Below are 16063 nucleotides of genomic sequence, written 5' to 3'. Positions count from 1 at the left end.
CGGAGACACCTGAAACCCCACCTCTTTAAGGAATACCTAGGATAGGATAAAGTAATCCTTCTCACCCCCCTTAAAAGATTTAGATGCACTATTGTAAAGTGGCTGTTCCACTGGATGTCATAAGGTGAATGCACCAATTTGTAAGTCGCTCTGGATAAGAGCATCTGCTAAATGACTTAAATGTAATGTAAATGTAAAAGTTACCTGTCTAACAGAACACAGAGGGTGTTCTTTAATGCGAGATTTAAGGAAAGCTAGTGTGTATGTATACGGATAACTGAACAGTATACACGTCAGCTACCAGTCACAGAAGTTGACTGTAACACTTAACTTAGCTGCAGTTAGTTTCAGAATGGGTGGAAAGGAGATATGTTAGTCTTAAATATTTCTAAACCTAAAAGCATTGTATTTGGGAAAAATCATTCACTAAACCCTAAACCTCAACTAAATCTTGTAATGAACAATGTGGTGATTGAGCAAGTTGAACTGTCATGGTCAAAATATATTGATACAAAAGTAACTAGGATGGGGTGAATTCTGTCCATAATAAAAGAGCTGCTCTGCATTCTTAACAGCACTATCAAAAATGCAGGTCCTACAGGCCCTAGTTTTGTTCCACCTGTTCAGTTGTGTGGTCAAGTGCCACAAAGAGGGACTTGGGAAAATTGCAATTGGCTCAGAACAGGGCAGCACGGCTGGCCCTTGGATGTACACAGAGAGGTAACAATAATATGCATGTCAATCTCTCCTGGCTCAAAGTGAAGGAGAGATTGACTCACATCACTACTTGTATTTGTGAGAAGTATTAACATGTTGTCTGTTTGAACTAATGGCACACAGCTCGGACACCCATGCGTACCCCACAAGACATGCCACCAGAGGTCTCTTCACAGTCCCCAAGTCCAGAACAGACTATGGGAGGCGCACAGTACTACATAGAGCCATGACTACATGTAACTCTATTCCACATCAAGTAACTGAAGCAAGCAGTAAAATTAGTTTAAAAAGCAGATACAAATACACATTATGGAACAGCGAGGACTGTGAAGCAACCCACAAATATAGGCACAGACACATGCATACAAACACAGTAACATAAGCACTATACCCACACGTACACATGGATTTTGTGTTGTAGATATGTGGTAGTAGAGTAGGGGCTTGAGGGCACAGGAAGAGTAGCTGGTGTCTTGGCAGCAGCTAATGGGAATCCAAAATGAATACAAATTCTGTTTGGCCAAAAAGAGTATGTCATGCCATACTGTTTTTGGCCAGACAACATCAGATATGTGGGCTACACATACTGAGACAGAGAGGGCGTTGTTTCGCTCGCTCTGATGCTTTATGTGAGATTGGTGAGTCTTTCTGTCCATGCTAATCTCGGTCAAAATAAAGTATCAATATTTAATATTTTACTTATTTATATGGCCAGCCCATAATGCGTCCTTTTCTTCCTTATCCTGGATGCTAACCCAGAACCCTTTGCACAATACTACAACATACTCCAGAGAAGCACTGTTCATACAACTAACCCAGAAGAGTCAAGGCATTTTTGGATGGGGCCTTAGACTTATTATCCACAAATATGTGGCTAAAGCTCTCTTATAAACAGCTGATTAATATTACAGCTGGAGCCCGGGATTTGAGTACAACAGAGCACATCATATGGCGTCAAACCATAGGCGAAATTCCAACAGAACAGGTCGATTCGTCCTCAACAATTTATTTCAACTCAATTTAATTTATTTTGGTTTGGGGGCCCCTTGGAGGTCAGGGTTCCCCCAGATAGCATATGAACACGTCATAAACAGCAAAATGTGTACAATTGCAGGAAATTATTATTTTCTCTCATCCCCATGGCAAAATGTAAAGAATAGCATGAGATGAGCTATAAAACAGCAACTTTGTCTCTCAGCCGCATGACAAAATATGTAGAAAAGCATTATAAGACTGCACATTTTTCTCTGCCCATGGCAAAATGTGTTGAAATGCAGGAAGTTAGCTGTTTTCCTAAATAAGTCTGTTTAAACCCCCCCAAAAAAAAAATATATATATTTTGGGCAGGTTGGGAGGCTCTCTTGAGGTAGGTGCCCCGGTGGCCCAAATGAGTTAATCCGACTGTTCGGACGGACTGGGTCTCCTCTGCTCAGCCGCTCATATTGTTCATTAATTTAGTTTTTTTTCACTGGTTGAAAAAAAAAAAAAAAAAAGTGGCTGCTCCATCGAGTTTAACGAGATGAAGATGCCGCTGGCACTGACCCGGCACCCCTGGTAGGCTAAAAATCAAACACACCAAAACAGTACCACATCTTCAACTTTGTTCCTGTCATTTAAAGAAAACCTTCCAGAATGACGAGTGGATGCTGACAGAATACGGTCAGGCGAGACTCAGGAGTCGGGATCAACATTCAATGGTATGTTCACACTATTACTGCACGCTATGTGACCAAAAGTATGTGGACACCTGCTTGTCGATCATCTCATTCCAATTTCATAGGCATTAATATGGAGTTGGTCCCACCTTGGCTGTTATAACAGCTTCCACTCTTCTTTGAAGGCTTTTCACTAGATGTTGTCACATCTGCTCCCACTACGCCATCTGGTGTTCATCCAGTGTCATCCTAACCTGCTGTTCTCCCCATGTACATTCTCACACTCTCTCACTCCCTCCTGCTCAGTCAGTTGTTAGCTTAGCCTTTACTCCTATTACTCTGCTGTGCTCGTTTCCCTGCCTTACACCGTTTTGTCCTCTCGTTGCAGTTACTGCTCTGTCTCTTGCTCCTGTACCACATCTCACCACCCATCCACCTTCCTCTGGTCTTCACTCACCACCACTGCCTTGGATTCTCCTCAGGACCTGTTTACCCTGTTAAACTCAGTCAACTCCAACCTCTACATTTCTGTTTTTTCTGTAATTCATCTGAGCTACCCCAGTTCTGCACATCTCATCTAAAAAAAAAACATTTTGGTTCATTCATCCATGCTTCTGCATCTTGGGCTCCCCTGTGTTCGCTCTGTGTAACAGATGTTGAAACATTGCTGCAGGGACTTGCTTCCATTCAGCCACAAGAGTATTAGTGAGGCCGGGCACTGATGTTGGGCTTTTAAGGCTGGCTCGCAGTCGGCGTTCCAATTCATCCCAAAGTTGTTCGATGGGGTTGAGGTCAGGGCTCAGTGCAGGCAAGTCAAGTCCTTCCACACCCATATCGACAAACCATTTCTGTATGGACCTCGCTTTGTGCACAGGGGAATTGTCATGCTGAAAAAGGAAAGGGCCTTCTCCAAACTATTGCCACAAGTTGGCTGCACAGAATCATCTAGAATGTCATTGTAGAGTTAAGATTTCCCTTCACTCTAACTAAGGGATCTAGCCTGAACCATGATAAACAGGCCCAGACCATTATTCCTCCTCCACCACACTTTTCACAGTTGGCACTATGCATTCAGGTAGGTAGTGTTCTCCTGGCTTCCTCCAAACCCAGATTTGTCTGTTGGACTACCAGATGGTGAAGCGTGATTCATCACTCCAGAGAACGCGTTTCCACTGGCAGGTGGAAGCCAGGCGTCCAATGGCGGCGAGCTTTACACCAAAAGGCTCTGGAGCAACGAACCGCCCTCGCTGTCTCTGCCTGGCCGGTTCCCCTCTTTACACTGGGATTGTCTGCCTCTAACCCTATTACAGGGGCTGAGTCACTGGCTTACTGGTTCTCTTTCATGCTGTCCCAAGGAGGGGTACGTCACTTGAGTGGGTTGAGTCACTGATGTGATCTTCCTGTCTGGGTTGGCGCCCCCCCTTGGGTTGTGCCGTGGCGGAGATCTTTGTGGGCTATATTCGGCCTTGTCTCAGGATGGTAAGTTGGTGGTTGGTGATATCCCTCTAGTGGTGTGGGAGCTGTGCTTTGGTGAAGTGGGTGGGGTTATATCCTTCCTGTTTGGCCCTGTCTGGGGGTGTCCTCGGATGGGGCCACAGTGTCTCCTGACCCCTCCTGTCTCAGCCTCCAGTATTTATGCTGCAGTAGTTTGTGTCGGGGTGCTAGGGTCAGTTTGTTATATCTGGATTACTTCAACCGTCTTATCTGGTGTCCTGTGTGAATTTAAGTATGCTCTCTCTAATTCTCTTCCCCTCTTTCTCAGAGGACCTGAGCCCTAGGACCACCTGGCATGATGACTCCTTGCTGTCCCCAGTCCACCTGGCCGTGCTGCTGCTCCAGTTTCAACTGTTCTGACTGCCTGACCTGTTCACCGGACGTGCTACCTGTCCCAAACCTGCTGTTTTAAACTCTCTAGAGACAGCAAGAGTGGTAGAGATACTCTTAATGATCGGCTATGAAAAGCCAACTGACATTTACTCCTGAGGTACTGACTTGCTGCACCCTCGACAACTACTGTGATTATTATTATTTGACCATGCTGGTCATTTATGAACATTTGAACATCTTGGCCATGTTCTGTTATAATCTCCACCTGGCCCAGCCAGAAGAGGACTGGCCACCCCACATAGGCCAAAACCTAGAGAGGAACCAGGCTATCTAGGGAGTTTTTCCTAGCCACCGTGCTTCTACACCTGCATTGCTTGCTGTTTGGGGTTTTAGGCGGGGTTTCTGTACAGCACTTTGAGATATCAGCTGATGTACGAAGGGCTATATGAATTTATTTTATTTGTTTGATTTTGACTATCTTTTCCGATTTCACAGCAGTCTCATCGTCTGAGTGTGCTGGAGTGCAGAATAACTGATGAATATACGAATGCTCACCACCCTTTGAATATGGTTGATGTCAGTAAACGTTGGCAAGAAACAGCATTACATTGTTGCCAGCAGCACAGTTACAGTCACCAGCACTCTGGATAACATGAACAGCCTAACCAGCTCTGCTAGGGTGAGTAAAATGGTCAGAGTGAGGTGTTCTTTAATTCGTGTCTGGAAGTAGCAAGCCAACATTAGCTAGTTAGCTTGGGTGCTTGACTGCTGTTGTGAGGTCAGAACACTGGGATCAACTCTACTCCTCAGCCAGAGCGACGCTCCAAGAGCTCTGAATTTACAAACAGACAATCTGACAACGCTCTGTCTGTAAAATGTCTAGCTAGTCATTTGTTCTGCTAACAAGCTAGCAAGAGGTTGCATAGCAACAGCATCAACTTCCGGTAGACAGGTGAAGCACTAGCACACTCAACTGAAAGGATACTGGTCATTTACAGTATGCATAAATAAACTAATTGTATGTAGTATATACACTCACTAGGTATGTAGTATACAGCATGTTAGTATGGGTATTCGAACACAGCTCATGTATTACATTATTCACTTCCTCCAATAAAAAATAAATGAAGGATGGTGAATGAATAACTACACACCACACACTCAACTGAGCAATACAGACCTTTTAAATATTCACAGTTGGTGACATTTGTGATTCAATGCAAGGTGTCACTGACAAATACTGCGTCACACATTACATTCAAACACTAAGTCCTGGAGACTTTATTTAGCACCCGTAGTTAAATATGAGCAATGTTTGCTGTGTTACATAAGGTGGAGAAAGACGTTAAATACTATCTTAAGATGCTTTATAGCCTTGAAATAGCGGGCACTTCAGCTGTCATGTTACAGGGGCAAAAGTGCTAATAGTATATGCAGTATTTTTAGCAATCAACTGAACACATTTCCTCATCATGAGACGCCAGAGAAACAAAAGTAATCCAAATAGTATATTGCTTTAATGATGCAAACTGTTTTAGCAAACAATTCTGCTCCACACAAAGTGAACATGCAGAACACTTTGAAAGACGTACCTTCAGGGGCTGCTTCAGGCATGTTGTTCTGAAAACTTAATTTCAAGTGTCGTTTGGAAAGCTTTTATTCAAGAGGTTAGCAATGTCTTTCAAATCGAATTGGAATCCACTGATTAAGGAAATTGTGACCGTATCAATGAAGGTAGTGCCCCTTATTTTTCCCAATATAATCCACAGGTTGAATTTGTCAGAAAAAGTTGGAAAAAAAAGTTTAAATGAAAAGGTGATTGGAATTTCAAAGCTGCCTGTTTTGAAGCATTGCAGAAAATGTATACGTATGATGACGAAGGAGAGCAAAACAGGAGTGGGGAAAGCCAAGAATAGGGCAGGGGAGAGACTGCAGATCCCTGCTGAAATGCCACCCAGTATTATTGGTGCCTCACATGGGTATAGCACAAGGGGGCTTCAAGGTAACCTTATCCCACCAGCCTAGTTTATTCTTAGTCAGGGCTCAATGCAACAGTCGCTCTCTCAGGCCTTTTTTGGCTGTTGGGGGTTGTGCTCAGTGGTCTGACTGGGGAGAACTCAACTGGAAGGGGTATCACACGTCTTGTAGATGGACAGATGGACTCAACTTCAGAGGTTAAGTCACAGCTAAGGAAAGGAAACGACAACACTGCAGCATAAATAGAAGGGAATTCGAAATGTGATGCCTTCCCAATCATCATTCTTTAATTCAATCTGTGAATATGTAATACAATTAAATGTAAAAGCTATTTATTTCAAATGTTTTTCCCCTTTTTAAAAATTGAAATCACTTCCTGAATTAATTGTCTTCAATTCAAATTGGGCCCAACTCTGCAGTGAAGGCCACATCTGCACTGCATAACAAAGCTGAATATGACTATCGAGGAATCATTTTTTGAATATTTGGCCAAATCCAAGCCTGAAACTTCCTGACTGCTTTGAAATTGCTGTTCAGTGTGAATGGCATGGTATGCCACATACATCGTAGACGTAGATAAGTCACTGCCACAATGGTGTATTAACACAAAATTGTGATAAGAAAGTGGTTAAAGCTGGAATCCTTAGTTGCTACATCCATTTTAGAAGTGCAATCGAAAAGTATTCAGTCCCATTAACTTTTTCCACATGTTGTTACAGCCTTATTCTAAAATGGATAACATTTTTTTCTCCTCAATCTACACACAATAACCAATAATGACAAAGCGAAAACAGGTTTAGACATTTTTGCAAATGTATAATTTTTAAAGTATTCAGACCCTTTGCTATGAGACTCGAAAATGAGCTCAGGTGCACTCAGTTTCCATTGATATGTTTTGACAACTTAATTGAAGACCACCTGTAGTAAACTCAATTGATTGGACATGATTTGGAAAACTACACACCTGTCTATAAAAAAAAAGGTCACAGTTGACAGTGCATGTCAATAGAGGAATTCTAGGATTCTTCCTAGAGCTGGCTGCCCAGGTAAGCTGAGCAATTGGGGGAGAATTGCCTTGGTCAGGTAGGTGACCAAAGAACCCTATGGTGATTCTGACAAAGCTACAAAGTTAGTCTTTAGAGATGGGAGAACCTTCCATAAGGACAATCATCTCTGCAGCACTCCACCAATCAGGCCTTTATGGTAGAGTGGCCAGATGGAAGCAACTCTTCAGTAAAAGGCACGTGACAGCCCACTTGGAGTTTGCCAAAAGCCAGCTAAAAGACTCAGACCATTAGAAACAAGATTCTCAGGTCGGATGAAACCAAGATTGAACTCTTTGGCCTGAATGCCAAGTATCACATATGGAGGAAACAAGGCACTGCTCATCACCTGGCCAATACTTTCCCTACAGTGAAGCATGGTGGTGGCAGCATCATGCTGTGGGAATGTTTTTCAGCAGCACGGATTGGGAAACTAGGTCAGGATTGAGGGAAAGATTAATGGAGAAAAGTTCAGAGAGATCCTTGATGAAAAGGTGCTCCAGAGCACTCAGGACCTCAGACTGGGGTGAAGGTTCACCTTCCAACAGGACAATGGCCCTAAGCACACAGCCAAGACAATGCAGGAGTGGCTTTGGGACAAGTCTCTGAATGTCTGTGAGTGGGCCATACACTTGAACCTGACCGAACATCTCTGGAGAGACCTGAAAATAGCTGTGCTGCGACAGTCCCCATCCAACCTGACAGAGCTTGAGAGGATCTGTGGAGAGGAATGGGAGAAACTCTACCAAATACAGGTGTGCCATGCTTGTTGCGTCAGACTCAAGGCTACAATCTCTGCCAAAGGTGCTTCAACAAAGTAATGAGTAAAGGGTCTGAATAGTTCTGTAAATTTGATATTTCAGTTAAATTTTTATACATTAGCAAACGTTTCTAAAACCTGTTTTTGCTTTGTCATTATGGGGTATTATGTGTAAAAAAAAAAACAATTTAATCCATTTTAGAATAAGGCTGCAACGTAACAAAATGTGGAAAAAGGGAAGGGGTCTGAATACTTTTTGAATGCACTGTATACCCATTGATTCTTGAAGAAACTATTTATTAAGCTTCATGACCTTAGTTCAACTGTTCCATCAGAACCTAAAACACAAGCTATTTTTACTCTAATGTTAACAAACACTTGCCTGGCTAAAACAATTTTATATTATGGATGGTCAGTCCTTGCATTCATAGCTCTGTCTTTTCCTTTCCTTGGGAGCTGTCACCTAACGTCTGACATCCGAGTCCATCTGCATCCATCTTCAAGAGTTCAAGTGTGAAGCCCCTATTAGCTGAGCTCTCCATCTTTTTTTTCTCTTTTTTCACCTTTATTTAACCAGGTAGGATAGTTGAGAACAAGTTCTCATTTGCAACTGCGACCTGGCCAAGAAAGCATAGCAGTGTGAACAGACAACAGAGTTACACATGGAGTAAACAATTAACAAGTCAATAACACAGTAGAAAAGGGGAGTCTATATACATTGTGTGCAAAAGGCATGAGGAGGTAGGCGAATAATTACAATTTTGCCGATTAACACTGGAGTGATAAATCAGATTGTCATGTATAGGTAAAGATAGTGTGCAAAAGAGCAGAAAAGTAAATAAATAAAAACAGTATGGGGATGAGGTAGGTAAAAATGGGTGGGCTATTTACCGATAGACTATGTACAGCTGCAGCTATCGGTTAGCTGCTCAGATAGCAGATGTTTGAAGTTGGTGAGGGAGATAAGTCTCCAACTTCAGCGATTTTTGCAATTCGTTCCAGTCACAGGCAGCAGAGAACTGGAACGAAAGGCGGCCAAATGGGGTGTTGGCTTTAGGGATGATCAGTGAGATACACCTGCTGGAGCACGTGCTACGGATGGGTGTTGCCATCGTGACCAGTGAACTGAGATAAGGCAGAGCTTTACCTAGCATGGACTTGTAGATGACCTGGAGCCAGTGGGTCTGGCGACGAATATGTAGCGAGGGCCAGCCGACTAGAGCATATAGGTCGCAGTGGTGGGTGGTATAAGGTGCTTTAGTGACAAAACGGGTGGCACTGTGATAAACTGCATCCAGTTTGCTGAGTAGAGTGTTGGAAGCAATTTTGTAGATGACATCGCCGAAGTTGAGGATCGGTAGGATAGTCAGGTTTTACTAGGGTAAGTTTGGCGGCGTGAGTGAAGGAGGCTTTGTTGCAGCATAGAAAGCCAACTCTTGATTTGATATGGAGTCTGGAAGGAGAGTTTACAGTCTAGCCAGACACCTAGGTAGTTATAGATGTCCACATATTCAAGGTCGGAACCATCCAGGGTGGTGATGCTGGTCAGGCGTGCAGGTAGCGAACGGTTGGAAAGCATGCATTTGGTTTTACTAGCGTTTAAGAGCAGTTGGAGGCCACGGAAGGAGTGTTGTATGGCATTGAAGCTCGTTTGGAGGTTAGATAGCAGTGTCCAAGGACGGGCCGGAAGTATATAGAATGGTGTCGTCTGCGTAGAGGTGGATCAGGGAATCGCCAGCAGCAAGAGCAACATCATTGATATATACAGAGAAAAGAGTCGGCCCGAGGATTGAACCCTGTGGCACCCCCATAGAGACTGCCAGAGGACCGGACAGCATGCCCTCCGATTTGACACACTGAACTCTGTCTGCAAAGTAGTTGGTGAACCAGGCAAGGCAGTCATCCGAAAAACCAAGGCTACTGAGTCTTGCCTGGCTCTGTGACTCGTGTTTGCATCTCAATGTGAAAAAAACTGTTTGCATGTTCTTCAAAGAGGGCAACAGATGCTACTGAGCCAGATGCCTGTGTCAGGGGAGAAGCTCCAGGTGGTATCCGATTTTAAGTACCTTGGCATCATACTTGATTCCAACCTCTTTTAAAAAGCATGTGAAAAAGGTAATTCAAATAACTAAATTCAATCTAGCTAATTTCCGATTTATACGAAATTGTTTGACTACAGAGGTAGCACAACTGTACTTCAAATCTATGATACTCCCCCACTTAACATACTGCTTGACTAGTTGGGCCCAAGCTTGCTGTACAACATTAAAACCTATTCAGTGTCTACAAACAGGCTCTCAAAGTGCTTGATAGGAAGCCCAATAGCCATCATCATTGTCACATCCTTAGAAAACATGAGCTCTTGAGTTGGGAAAATCTTGTGCAATACACCGACGCATGTCTTGTATTCAAGATCCTTAATGGCCTGGCTCCCCCTCCACTCAATATTTTTGTTAAACAGAAAACCCAGACATATGGCAGCAGATCCACAAGGTCTGCCATGAGAGGTGACTGTGTAGTTCCCCTAAGGAAAAGCACCTTTAGTAAATCTGCATTCTCTGTGAGAGCTTCCCATGTCTGGAATACACTGCCATCAGACACACATAACTGCACCACATATCACACTTTCACAAAATGCTTGAAGACATGGCTAAAGGTCAATCAGATTTGTGAACATGGTCCCTAGCTGTGTGTTGCCGCTTTCCATGTTGTCTGTAGCTTGTGAGGTATGGAAACACTTGCTTTTATGAATTTTGTCTTGCTGCTTTTTGTTCTGTTGCTCTGTCTGTATGCTATGTCTTGCTTGTCCTATGTTGCCATGTTGCTATGTCTATGGTGCTATTGTCTATATTGTAATTGTTTTTAATAACCTGCCCAGGGACTGCGGTTGAAAATTAGCCGGCTGGCTAAAACCGGCACTTTTACTGAAACGTTGATTAATGTGCACTGTCCCTGTAAAAATAAAATAAACTAAACTAAAGAATATGGTGATTGACAGAGTCGAAAGCCTTGGCAAGGTCGATGAAGACTGCTGCACAGTACTGTCTTTTATCGATGGCGGTTATGATATCGTTTAGTACCTTGAGCGTGGCTGAGGTGCACCCGTGACCGACTCGGAAACCAGATTGCACAGCGGAGAAGGTACGGTGGGATTCGAGATGGTCAGTGACCCGTTTGTTGACTTGGCTTTCGAAGACCTTAGGCAGGGCAGGATGGATATATGTCTGTAACAGTTTGGATCCAGGGTGTCTCCCTCTTTGAAGAGGGTGATGACTGCGGCAGCTTTCCAATCCTTGGGGATCTCAGATGATATGAAAGAGGTTGAACAGGCTGGTAATAGGGGTTGCAACAATGGCGGCGGGTAGTTTCAGAAATAGAGGGTCCAGATTGTCAAGCCCAGCTGAGTTGTACGGTCCAGGTTTTGCAGCTCTTTCAGAACATCTGCTATCTGGATTTGGGTAAAGGAGAACCTGGAGAGGCTTGGGCAAGTAGCTGCGGGGGGGCGGAGCTGTTGGCCGAGGTTGGAGTAGCCAGGCGGAAGGCATGGCCAGCCGTTGAGAAATGCTTGTTGAAGTTTTCGATAATCATGGATTTATCGGTGGTGACCGTGTTACCTAGCCTCAGTGCAGTGGGCAGCTGGGAGGAGGTGCTCTTGTTCTCCATGGACTTCAGTGTCCCAGAACTTTTTGGAGTTGGAGCTACAGGATGCACATTTCTGCCTGAAGAAGCTGGCCTTCGCTTTCCTGATTGACTGCGTGTATTGGCTCCCGACTTCCCTGAACAGTTGCATATCGCGGGGACTATTCGATGCTATTGCAGTCCGCCACAGGATGTTTTTGTGCTGGTCGAGGGCAGTCAGGTCTGGAGTGAACCAAGGGCTATATCTGTTCTTAGTTCTGCATTTTTTTGAACGGAGCATGCTTATCTAAAATGGTGAGGAAGATACTTTTAAAGAATGACCAGGCATCCTCAACTGACGGGATGAGGTCAATGCCCTTCCAGGATACACGGGCCAGGTCGATTAGAAAGGCCTGCTCACAGAAGTGTTTTAGGGAGCGTTTGACAGTGATGAGGGGTGGTCGTTTGACTGCGGCGCCGTAGCGGATACAGGCAATGAGGCAGTGATCGCTGAGATCCTGATTGAAGACAGCGGAGGGGTATTTGGAGGGCCAGTTGGTCAGGATGACGTCTGAGGGTGCCCTTGTTTACAGATTTAGGGTTGTACCTGGTGGGTTCTTTGATGATTTGTGTGAGATTGAGGGCATCTAGCTTAGATTGTAGGACTGCCGGGGTGTTAAGCATATCCCAGTTTAGGTCACCTAACAGAACAAACTCTGAAGCTAGATGGGGGGGCGATCAATTCACAAATGGTGTCCAGGGCACAGCTGGGAGCTGGGGGGCACTTGCTTGTGCATGGAAGATTGACTCACACACAGAGAGCTCAACTGTTGGGGCATCACACTCATGTCTCGACTCAGACGGAGTCAGATGGAAGTCATTGAGACCTGCACAATACAAAAACAAACATCAATAAGCAAGTATAGAGAAACGTAAATAAACAATATACACATTAAGATACAAAACACAGGCAGTTAAAATACACTGCACACTACCCTATCCCATTGGGACAAAAGGAATACCTACGTAAGAATGTTGTTCTTTGACTTCAGCTCAGCATTCAACACGATAGTACCCTCCAAGCTCATCATTAAGCTAGAGGCCCTGGGTCTCAACCCCGCCCTGTGCAATTGGGTCCTGGACTTCCTGACAGGCCGCGCCCAGGTGGTGAAAGTTGGAAACATCTTCACTTCGCTAATCCTCAACACTGGGGCCCCGCAAGGGTGCATGCTCAGCCCTCTCCTGTACTGCCTGTTTACCCATAACTGCGTGGTCAAGCACAGCTCCAACTCAATCAACAAGTTTGCAGACGACGCAACAGTAGTATGCTTGATTACCAACAACGACGAGACAGCCTACAGGGAGGAGGTGAGGGCACTCAGATTGTGGTGTCAGGAAAAAAACCTCTCACTTATCAATAACACAAAGGAGATGATTGTAGACTTCAAGAAACAGCAGAGGGAGCACCCCCCTATCCACATTGAAGGAACAGCAGTGGAGAGGGTGGGAAGCTTGAAGTTCCTCGGTGTACACATCACAGACAAAACTGAAATGGTCCACACATAGACAGTGTGGTGAAGGCACAACAGCATCTCTTCAACCTCAGGAGGCTGAAGAAATTTGGCTTGTCACCTAAAACCCTCAAACTTTTACAGATTAACAATTGAGAGCATCCTGTCTGGCTGTATCACTGCCTTGTATGGCAACTGCAAACTACCTGCCCTACAGGACACCTACAGCACAGGAAGACCAAAAATATCAAGGACAACAACCACCCGAGCCACTGCCTGTTCACCCCGCCACCACCCAGAAGGTGTAGGTAGTACATGTGCATCAAAGCTGGAACAGAGAGACTGAAAAACAGCTTCTCTCAAGGCCATCAGATTGTTAAACAGCCATCACTAACAGAGAGGATGCTGCCTACATACAGACTTGAAATCATAGGCCACTTTAATAAATGGATCACTAGTCACTTTCATAATGCCACTTTAATGATCTTTACATATCTTACAGTTCTCATCTCATATGTATATAGTGTATTTTATACCATCCATTGCATCTTGCCTATGCCGCTCTCTCATTGCTCATCCATATATTTATATATTCTTACTCCATTCCTTCACTTAGATTTGTGTGTCTTAGGTAGTTGTTGTGGAATTATTAGATTACTTGTTAGATATTGCTGCACTGTTGGAACTAGAAGCACAAGCATTTTGCTTACAATTATAAGCAAAAGCATCACACTTTCAAATTATATCTGCTAACCATTGGCATGTGACCAATAACATTTGATTTGATTTAGTAGATGCAGGACCTACAGCACTGGAATCATTCATTTACCTCTCCAGACAAAGAAGGCTCCATTGGAAAAGTAATCTAGGACTAAGTTTGTTAGCTTGATGGCTAATGTTAGCAGCTTACATTTTAGGAGGAGAAATGTCAGAGTGGCATTGACTAAAATACAGTACAATACAGCATGTACATATGAAACAAGTAAAGTAGAATGTAAACATTATTAAAGTGACTTGTGATTCCATGGCTATGTACAGTTGAAGTTGGAAGTTTACATACACTTAGGTTGGAGTCATTCGTTCTGCCCTTGGACAGGCAGTTAACCAACTGTTCCTAGGCCGTCATTGAAAATAAGAATTTGTTCTTAACTGACTTACCTAGTAAAATAAAGGTAAAATTAAAATAAAATAAATTAAAATTTGTTTTTCAACCACTCGACAGATTTCTTGTTAACAAGTCGGTTAGGACAGCAACTTTGTGCATGAGACAAGTAATATTTCCAACAATTGTTTACAGACAGATTATTTCACTTATCATTCACTGAAGTTTGCATACACTAAATTGACTGTGCCTTTAAACAGCTTGGAAAAAATCCAGAAAATGATGTCATGGCTTTAGTAGCTTCTGATAAATTATGTCAATTAGCCTGAGTCAATTTGAGGTGTACCTGTGGATGTATTTCAAGGCCTACATTCAAACTCAGTGCCTCTTTACTTAACATCATGGGAAAATCAAAAGAAATCAGCGAAGACCTCAGCATTTTTTTTGTAGACCTCCAAAAGTCTGGTTCATTCATGGGAGCAATTTCCAAACATCTGAAGGTACCACATTCATCTGAACAAACAATAGTATGTAAGTATAAACACTGGGACCGCGCAGCAGTCATACCACTCAGGAAGAAAACAAGTTATATATCAATATAACCTGAAAGGCCGATCAGCAAGGAAGAAGCCACTGCTGCAGAACCGCCATAAAAAAGACAGACTACGGTTTGAAACTGCACATGGGGACAAAGATCATACTTTTGGAGAAATGTCCTCTGGTCTGATGAAACAAAAATAGAACTGTTTGGCCATAATGACTGAAATATTTTGTGGAATCTGTGTGGGTAGCTGGACAGGTAGGATGACTGACAGTGAAGGTGAACAGGTGGTCACAGAGGAATGAATGGATGAGACCGAGGCAGGAATGTATTTAACCATAAAGTGGTATAGTTACTTAGTAGTCTGTGCTGCATCACAAAGGAAACAAATAACATGTATCCAATCAAATTCATAATCAAAGATCATATCATTCATTATTAAAACAATTTAGGGAATTCAACAGTTCACTTCATTAAGAAGTCAATAGTAATCATCCGCGAGTCATTTAGGCTCGTAACTATTTATCATAAATCATGAAAGAATACAAACAGTGAATGGTTATACAATCTATAATCCCCATTATCAAAGTCAATCAATTAGCAAACAATGACGTTTCTCATTTCACTCTTTCAATTGTCTTCATGTGTACATATAATTAATTTCAATATATATGAACCATATCGATTGCATAATTGGCCTATGAGGATCCGTAGGGCCGTGATCATTGACAATTCACATTACACAATATGTTTGAAGCGTGCGCTCCAAGCCGCGCTCCGCGGTAATAACTATAAACAATAACTGAATGGCCCACTCTCCCGATCGCCACAGATAATTCAGATGAAAGGAAACAGTCGGTGAACTTACGTGGATTCATGGACGCACAGAACTTCTGGATCAGATGGAGTTAAGGAAGAGAAAGCAGCAAGATCAGGCGATGGCAATTTCCTCCTTTTATGGAGTTGAGATCTGTCGGACATTTCCACCTGACCTAATTAATGCGACCCTGGCCCAGCTGAGTAAATGGCAATGAATTAAAGGATTATTCCAACACTAAAATGAATTGTGCTTCCTTGTCTGTGGCATTTGATACTGTTGATCATGCTATTTTATTAAACAAGTTGTCCTCGATTGGCCTGGGCTCTGACGCATGTTCATGGTTACATGATTATCTTAATGACAGATCTCAGGCCATCTTGATTGAAGTTCAAACTTCTTGAAGTACATAAAGGTGTTCCACAGTTGTCGACAGTAGCTCTTTTCACTATTTATATACATTGAACAAATATATAAACGCACATGTCGTGTTGT

The 16063-nt window shown here is 43.2% G+C and overlaps 1 protein-coding gene across 50 annotated transcripts in view; it reads right to left on the bottom strand.

The window, feature by feature from the left end:
* The window catches only part of si:ch211-266g18.10 (titin), a 140060-nt gene extending 133899 nt beyond the window's left edge, over positions 1–6161 (bottom strand). For 48 of the 50 annotated variants that reach the window (XM_052478610.1, XM_052478613.1, XM_052478616.1 and 45 more), the window contains exon 1: positions 5792–6161. In XM_052478610.1, the coding sequence (XP_052334570.1) occupies positions 5792–5813 (22 nt within the window). In that variant the 5' untranslated portion in view covers positions 5814–6161. The remainder of the gene's footprint in view (positions 1–5791) is intronic. The other 2 variants (XM_052478607.1, XM_052478606.1) reach the window with 1 other exon arrangement.
* Positions 6162–16063: the final 9902 nt, after the last annotated feature.

This window comes from Oncorhynchus keta, chromosome 2 (genome assembly GCF_023373465.1).
Source record: "Oncorhynchus keta strain PuntledgeMale-10-30-2019 chromosome 2, Oket_V2, whole genome shotgun sequence".
Classification (NCBI taxonomy): Eukaryota; Metazoa; Chordata; class Actinopteri; order Salmoniformes; family Salmonidae; genus Oncorhynchus; species Oncorhynchus keta.
Note: the sequence above shows the minus strand (reverse complement) of the source record. Positions and strands in the feature narration are given on the sequence as shown.